Genomic DNA, 8,986 nt, shown 5'->3' with positions numbered 1-8,986 from the left:
GTTAGTTTTACTGTCCTTCGTTGACAGGGTTTTACAGTGTATGTGTTAATTCATTTGTATTTTTATAATTAATCGTTTTCGTTCTGGCTGCGATATTGCCGATGTGACGTTAAATATTAACTCACTCACTCACTCACTACCATGTTGCCAATGTGACAATGGTGTCTGCTGGCTACCAGGTGACGTCGGTATATGCTGCATATGAAACAGTTCTTGACAAACCGTTATCTTCACTGCTGATGAAAAGGTGGGGTTCCGAGAAAGGAAAACGTAACCTTCACCAACTGAAACTTTACAGTGTGGACATTCCAACTTGCAAGGCCTTCACATCATGGATCAATGAACATGAACGATCTGTTTTCACACCTGAGCAGGGTGAACTAGAGAGAGATTGATCTAGATTATAAACTGTAACTGTGTGATGTGTGAGACCAATTGCTTGCTTTTACATTTGGTTATATGACATTTTTTCTTAGTGGTGCAATGGAGAAGTATATGTTCTGAGACACTCATCTTAATAAGTTCAAATGTGTATATGTGCCTACTTGCTCTCGTCACTTTATGACTATATACTGCCACGTATCCAAACTAGAAGTAAAAACAGATACACCCCTCTTCCCCCAAATATGTGACCTCAGACAATTCATTTCATTCCTTCGATTTTAAAGTCTCTATGTGCCTTTAAACACATGTCATAGATATGTAGTGTCAACTGATAAATTATTGATAGTACGTTATTTGTTTGTAAAATCTTCATTTAATATCTTTATGTTCCACACCACGGCTACACTTTACAAAAGCATTCAGAATTCTACATGATTCTATTTCCAAATGTAGGAATGAATCTCCGTCAACAAACTGCCTTCAAAAAGGTAAAGTCCGAATTGTCATGAAAAGGGAAGAGGGGAAATATAGCAAATTTGTTGAAAATGAGTCAATTAGCTTCAGAATTGTAGTCCGTAAACGAACTTAACTCTTCAAAAGATCAAGTCCAACTTGATGCTATGAAAACAGAAAAAAACAGTCATCAGAAGATGAAATATCCCGCAGAGACCCATAAACTTGGAAAAACAATTCTTCTGACAGTATCAAGTCCAACTTGACATATTTTCCATTCCAAATCTTTTTCCATGGCAATCAGAAAAACATATAAATGCGAAATAACAAAGGACACTATTTCAAGATCTATTTGATGTACTTGTCAAGTCAAAATTGTTTCCATAAAAACAGAAAAAATGGAAAAAGTACTCATTCTCCAAAATATCAAAATGATACGGAGAAAGGAGTATACCAAATTTGGTGACAATTGTTCAGGTACTTTTAGAATTGTATTTTTGAAAAAATGGGAACGCCGACACTGACGGAAACTCATCCAAAACGAATATGTCTCCCGACCTTTCGTGGTGAGACATGAGACACATATGCCCTGAAAGAGAAACACATATGTGTTGGACACTACTTCAAATCTTCACAACAGTTCACAAACAAAACGATACTTGTTGTCGCACCTGACGTCATCCCAACCACCATTTCTGTGCGGATTGTAACTTACACAGTTACTAACTCTTGAGGTTAGTGGTTCTCCTGGGTTCCAGTAGTTTGATGTCAAGGCCGAGCCATCTGCCCAGACCCAGGACTGTTCCGAGGCCCTGTCATTCAGTCCAATCCATAGGACTGAAAACAAAAGTAACAAGTGAATCTCTTCACAGAATATCTGTGTCCACGTGTTTGACAGTAATTATAGACCGATTTCGACAGAAAGTTCCTGAGCCATACCATTCACAAGCATGTTCCAATACGCCTACAAGAAGCCAAGGTTCTGCCAGGATATCGAAGTAATCTTGATTCTGAATGGTTAAGAAACAGTTGAACTTTGCCCGATTGGTGTCTTACATGGAAACTTAGCTTAATACATAAACAATGGATGTCGATAAAATGTTGAATTATGGATATGTTTAAGATGAAAGAAACTAGTTATTAAATGTTACGATATCTGTTTCAGAAAGCACAAATTAAGTAACGTACATCCTGACTCTAAGTTCGGGACGAGTGGTTCCCTAAACCAAAGCAAGACAACGCTGCATGGTAAGTAAGTAAGTAAGTAAGTAAGTAAGTAAGTAAGTAAGTAAGTAAGTAAGTAAGTAAGTAAGTAAGTAAGTAAGTAAGTAAGTAAGTAAGTAAGTAAGTAAGTAAGTAAGTAAGTAAGTAAGTAAGTAAGTAATTTTCATTCTGATTTTCATTACTCGCTATTTTTGTTGTACAATATAACATAACGACCATCATTCATGAGCATATATTGCTGAAACTCAAAGACTTACCTCCATTCGATATCAAAGATCTCATCAGGTCACGTGTTTTGTCATTATAGATAGCAACCAGATTAGCACCTGCTGACACACATTTCATTTGAGCGCCCAGCCAGTCTTCAGCCTCAGTGTAAAAACGATAGCACTGATCAGATAGTCTTGAGAAGTCGTACCCACTGTCTGCTTTGCAACCACGGGCTGTACATAAAATATCGTTATGCCAGATACGTACATATTAACTCGGCTAATAATATCGTAGGAAATGCTTGCATGAAACCATGAAGGGACTGGAGTTTTTCGATTTGGCACAAAAATATTGTCCTCATTTACAAAGTAAAGATGCTTGTTTCGTGAGTGAGTGCGTGAGTTTAGTTTTACGCCGCACTCAGCAATATTCCAGCTATATGGCGGCGGCGGTCTGCAAATAATCGAGTCTGGACCGGACAAACCAATGACCAACAACATGAGCATCGATCTGCGCTATTGGGAACCGATGACATGGGTCAATCAAGTCAGCGAGTCTGACCACCAGATCCCGTTAGTCGCCTCTTACGACAGGCATAGTCACCTTTTATGGCAAGCATTGGTTGCTGAAGGCCTATTCTACCCCGGGACCTTCACGGGTCTGCTTGATTCGAAAAGTTAAAAGGCTACTTCTGAAATGAATAATTCACTATTGGTAATGCAGTCATCACGTGTTGTAGTGAGGACTTTGATTGTGTGGTGATCTGAACCCGTTATTATGTAATGTTCATGCTTGAGGATTAATGCCCCTATGAATCTCAAGATTGTACATAAGCTGTAACTGGGTAATGCTAAGATGTAGTCACATTGGTACCAATTCAGTCAAATCGTGAGTAAACAAGTTTTGAATTCACCATAAAGACATGTAACTTATAAAATATCACTGAAATGAAACTGAACTTAGCCTCCGTAGCATCGTCTTCACATATAATCTGGCAGAAATGGTAGAAAGAACTACAGAGATGAACCTTAGACCTGTAGCTTGAAATATTGCATTGAAAAGTTTTATAGTATCAAAACTGAATAATTCATTGTCATCCCTCCCCAATACCCCCCCCCCAAAAAAAAACAAACAAAAAACAAAAAAACACACAAAAAAACCCAAAACATTTATACGAGAATTAAATTCAGATTTCTACAAATCCATTTGGCAAAATAAACCAAATAAGATAAGTGGAGAACACTTAGCAAATGCCCCGTAAGTGGGGGACTGAGAAACTGAAACGCAAAAGATACAGTCAAATCTAAAAAATGATTACATGGATACAGCGGTTGTTGAAAACAATTCAAAACTTAACACATTATCTTATAATAATGTTAACAAAGGATATGAATTTTGTATTAAAATACAATACAATATATCTGGAAAATTGCTATGGCAAAGCGAACCAGTCTTTGGGCAGATGTTTTCTTTTGGGGGGAAAATTACATCAATTTCTTCATATTCAACACCAAGCGTTGTCTATAGCTAGGAAAAACACAGGGTCCAGTCGACTTTGGTGACTTTAACGTAATTTTGAAGGTCATGGCGACATTTTGAATATTTCAGTATGTTAACCTGCTTGTAGCTTGTCGGCTAGATCTCTCAAGAACCATTCACTGAGCTTTCTCCATATTCAACACAAAGCTTTATCTGGGGAAGGCGAGGGGCCCCGTCGATTAATATTTTGGTGACCTCTCAATTTTGAAGATCATGGCGACACTTGCTGTACAGACTGTCAGAGCAAAATGTCAAGAGAGGTTGACTGGTGATGTTTTTGTTGACATTTAATTTTATCTTAAATTACGACTGTCACTTTTCATTACTTTTTAAGTTTGATTTGATCATTTGGGCTGTGGGATTATGTCACCGCAGTGACAATGCTTGTATTCCGTACCTTTTAGAAGATTTATTGAACCCAAGCAGATGATTCAGAATAGCTTATGATATACTACTGGCAACTAGAATTCAATACATCAACCACAAATATAGAAGTAAATGGGATTAGGAAGTAAACGAATGTATAATGATTAGAAATATGTCCATAAAATACGGCTCAGGGTCCTTCTTAATATAGCATTGTAACAAAAATTCATGTCTTTTCTTGGCTTACGTACAGGTTTAAAGCCATCAAAGTGATTCCAACCAAGATACTAGTCTTATGCTGCATTTATTAAGGTGACATATCTTTTGTGCAGTCAGCTTCCAAGCTACACTATCAACTATAACAGTACATTCCAGCGCAAGTAACGTCAGCCGCCATGTTTACTGTCGCCATCTTGAATTCGCTGACGTCACATTTGCATGTCATGTGACCTTATGTCACCTGTAACTAGATCTGTCAAGGTTAGCGTCGGCGAGGCAAATTTGACTTTTACTAGCAAGGTGTACGTAGGGTTCTGGGGCTACGTCACAGCTAAATTCTCATTTTCACATAATAAGACATTTTATTGTATAACTTTGAATTAACAAGAATATTAATAGCATTTGGTCTGTTCTCTAAGTTGTAGTTATGTGCTTCCAATGGTTTTATTTTCATTCCGACGAATTCATCCCAGCAAATAACGGATCCCTGGATCATATTAATCAAGTGTACAGATAAAGACATACTGAGAGTTACAGCTGTCAATCGCAAGTCACGTATGATTTATCGCCACTAGAAAATATTACAGTTCACAGTTTATTTAATGTTTGACAGTCGCTGGTTGTGTTCGCGATCCGGGGAGGTCCAAGGTCATTGCGACATGCTATGTTTATATTATCAAGTAACAGTCCCCAGTCCTATCAGAAAATATACTGAGTCAAAAAAGAAACTTCACATTCTTTCTTTAGGGCAGTATAATAGAACAAGAGATGGTAAGATGGTTAAACTGTTATTAATTCATTGTTGAGATCTGTGAGATGTACTCGATACACTGACAGTGCCACAATCACTTCCATTAGGCTACACCGCCGTTCCGAAACATGGGTACACAGAATGTCAAGTCACGAGAATAGAAATTCGAAATTTCTCAGTTCAGTATTGTGTATGGCCGCCACGCGCATTCACCACTGCCAAACACCGTCTCCTCATCGACTGCCTTATGCTTTTTTCTGCGCCATTGCTCTTGCAAGGCAGCGCCAAGTTCCTGCAAAAATTCAGAGGTTGGTTCCTAAGACCACTAAGCCTTTTCCCAAGTGCATCCCACACGTACCCTATTGGATTAAGGTCAGGGGACCTCTATGGCCATTCCAGCGTTTCGTGACAACATCGCGGTATGCAGCCAAGTATTATCATGCTGGATCTGTAGACCTGGGTCATGAGCCTCCGTGAAAGGAACGAGTTCAGGGGTGAACAACTGGTCGCGGTAAGCAGCAGCTGTGAGGTTCCTAGGGATGACCAGAAGTGGGAAACGGTTGTTCCCACAGAAAGCACCCCACACCATGCAACTTCCGCCCCCGAATCTGTCAACGTCCTGTACACAACATTGGGCATACCGTTCACGACGTCGTCTCCAGACTCTATGCCTGCCGTCCGCGAATCTGAGGGTAAACCTGAATTCATCGCTAAAGACGACTCGATTCCAGTCCCTCTGAGTCCATCGGAGGTGACGTTGCGCCCAAAGCACACATTGACGTTGATGAAACGGCGTCAATATTGGCCCACGATATGGACGTCGAGAATGGGGATTGGCAGCCCTCAACCGATTTCAAATGGACTGTGAGGACAATCGACCTCTAAACATCTCAGCCATGGTTCGCGTAGCCGGCAGAAATCTGTCACGTAGGTGACATAGGACGATTTGACGGTCTTCTGCTTGTGACGTCACACGTGGACGACCCGACCTTGGGCGATCAGAAGTGGTGCCAGTTTGTTGTAGACGACCTCACAAGTCAAACACAGTACGACGGCTGCATCCCATTGCTCTTGCGACGTCAATAACTGATCTTCTGTGCACATTTGACAATTTTTTCCTCTCTTGAGGCCAATGCAAACACGTGCAAATGAAGAAAACTTCGACGAGAAGATCACGTGATCGACTGCACGTGCAAAACCTGATTTGGCACTAACGTAATTTGCAAGACGAATGGATGGGTTTGAGTGGATTTTCTAGAGTCGAAAGATAGGGATTCCATTTCGGATACATACATGTATCATCAGAGAAAACGTTATTCGTTATTTTTTAAAAAATATGTTTTGTGAAGTTTCTTTTTTGACTCAGTATACCTTACTTCCAAATCAAAATTAGCAACCATACATCCAAATATCTCACATATCAAAAACTAATTAAAAAAGAGGTAAACATTTCAACTCGAAGATAAATTGTTGCGTACCAAATGGTCTTCATGCCTTTTGCGTTTAAGTTGAAGATGTTATCCATTTGGTGTATTTCAAAATCTATTTATTTATTTCATACTCTCATATTGATATGAAAATTCCAGGAAACACCAGTTATCTAACTTGTTTAAACGTAATTACATAAATATATTTACAAATACAACAAATATTGAAATCACACCGGAAAAGTGAGTTGCGCCCCTTGGTTGGTGGAGGAGATAGCTGAGGGCACAGGAACCAGGACCATGTTTTCCTGTTGTCCAACACACAACTCCACACGCGACTTAAGCTAGACGGGCGGTAGAATGGACCTTCTGGTCCTGACTATTCTAAAATCTGTATTCTTTACTGTCCCACGGGTTCTAATAGTTTTCAGAAAGCTGTAATGACCTAGGTTGTGCACAGAATCTAATGGGTTGACATTGATATTTAATAACATTCTCCACGATTTACGGTGGAACCATAATCAAGTTTCCAGCGGGCGATATATATACATATATTAGATAAAAGGTCTGGGCTATATATATATAGAGAGAGAACCATACATATATATGTAGAACTTGGCTTCCTGTACAAACCTTGATGATTGTGCCATTTAAAACATTTCTGGGTCTTTTTGCAATTTACATTTTTCTACAGAAATGTATACAATTTGTTTGGGTTTAGAAAGTGTATAACAGTATATAAACTGTGTTAAGATATATTTGTCTCTCTGTAGTAGGCAAATTAATAATGCGACAAGAAACATTTTAAAAAAATCATCCACAAACATGGATCCATCTTATGTATCATACAAAACCCACGAAGGACAGTATATGTGGGCAATGACGAGTATAACATGTAGAATAATTCTCTTAGGGGATGATAATAGAATTATTACATGTTGAAAGCCCATTGCCAATGTGTGAATACAGTTTCAAGTGGCATTTAGCAAAATCCCAGCATTAGTATCAGGCATCGTACCCATGTATGGAATCGAACCCGGATTTGACGGGTGCCCTTACTTCTGGGTTACCATAAAGCCCTTAACGTTCTTACATTCGACACTACCATGGGCACAAATGTGAGTACGTAATCAGATTTGGACTAATTCAGTATGTTTACAGCATTTGGAGTAACACTGCAAAACAAACCCGCCAACAAGGGACAGTAAAACGACCAGAATATCATAGTTATAACTCTAAAACCAGTGTGGAAAGTTAAAATTAATATCACTATTTGAACAAGACAATATAATATACAGGTTATATCACCAACAACTGAAGGTAGATCACCATACTAGGGACCATGGGGACTTACAGTACATTTGCTTCCTGCGAAGACTATAATAATAAAGAAGTGGTTATCCGTAAAGAATTGAACTTTATCATAACTGTTACGAAAAGGACATAAAAATGCGAAATGTATGGTTCACTCAATAATCAGAGCCGTTCTAAAACAATCATTTGCGGGTTTTGACTGACAACAACCCAAGAAAAGGGCAGAGCATTTGCAAGACAAAATGTGCCAAGTAAATCCCCATGGTCCTTAGTATGACAATCTTTCAACAGTTCTTGCTGATCTACAGCCTCCAAAAGTTAAGCTGTTTTAGATTTAATTGCTAGTTTCAGATTTGTATATGTGATAGTTACGTTGTTTTACTGTCCTTCTCTGACAGATGTTTATCAGTTACTTTTAATTTATCATAGAACTATGACTAGATTCAGCCACGAATCACATATTTCACTCACTCCCGTGTGTGACGTCTCTGTTGGGTGTGCCCCACCAAGTTATTGCAGGAATTTTGTAAAATGCGGCATAAAACCATTCCTATAACCGTTCATAAATAGAAATGAAAGTTGTCACAAGAGTAGATGTGCCAGTTATCTACCTTTGTCAATAATATAGTAGCGAATGTTGAGTGCTTCTTCCAGGTCCTTACTATGGTACACCTTGTCTTTCAGTGTGTTGGAGAGGTAGCAGTACCTGCCGCGTTTGTCGTAGAAGTAAGAGTTACATCTGATGTCCTCAAAACACCTTGCAGAACATTCCACAAGAGACATGGACACGTTCAATGGGATGGCGTGAGAAGATATCAGTTGAGTAAATCCCAAAATAAAGTTAACTGACACACACGGAAAACAGGGCATCTTTACAACTTGTTCTTGTCGGCCTTCTCCGAGAATGGTAAACTCATTCACACATAATTCAAGACTTTTTTTATTGGAATCGATTCAACGACGTAGTTCCACCCATAGATTCAGTTTATGTACCTGATGAAACTACTCACAGGTGACTTTCTTCACACAAGAATGGCGATGACACAAAAGATCGAATTTCTACTCATAATCGAATAGGACGACTAGGAAAACCAATCAT

General features: G+C 38.9%; 1 protein-coding gene across 1 annotated transcript; it reads right to left on the bottom strand.

Annotated features, from left to right (window-relative positions):
• Positions 1-1,468: 1,468 nt before the first annotated feature.
• LOC137271622 (snaclec 5-like) lies at positions 1,469-8,757 on the bottom strand. The gene is made up of 3 exons (XM_067804059.1): positions 8,499-8,757; positions 2,319-2,504; positions 1,469-1,674 (listed from the first exon to the last, which is right to left on the bottom strand). The coding sequence occupies exons 1-3, from the start codon at positions 8,755-8,757 to the stop codon at positions 1,469-1,471; spliced, it is 651 nt and encodes a 216-aa protein (XP_067660160.1).
• Between the last annotated feature and the right edge of the window lie 229 nt (positions 8,758-8,986).

The sequence above is a fragment of the Haliotis asinina genome, chromosome 2 (assembly GCF_037392515.1).
Source record: "Haliotis asinina isolate JCU_RB_2024 chromosome 2, JCU_Hal_asi_v2, whole genome shotgun sequence".
Classification (NCBI taxonomy): Eukaryota; Metazoa; Mollusca; class Gastropoda; order Lepetellida; family Haliotidae; genus Haliotis; species Haliotis asinina.
This window is presented reverse-complemented; position numbering and strand designations above follow the sequence as displayed.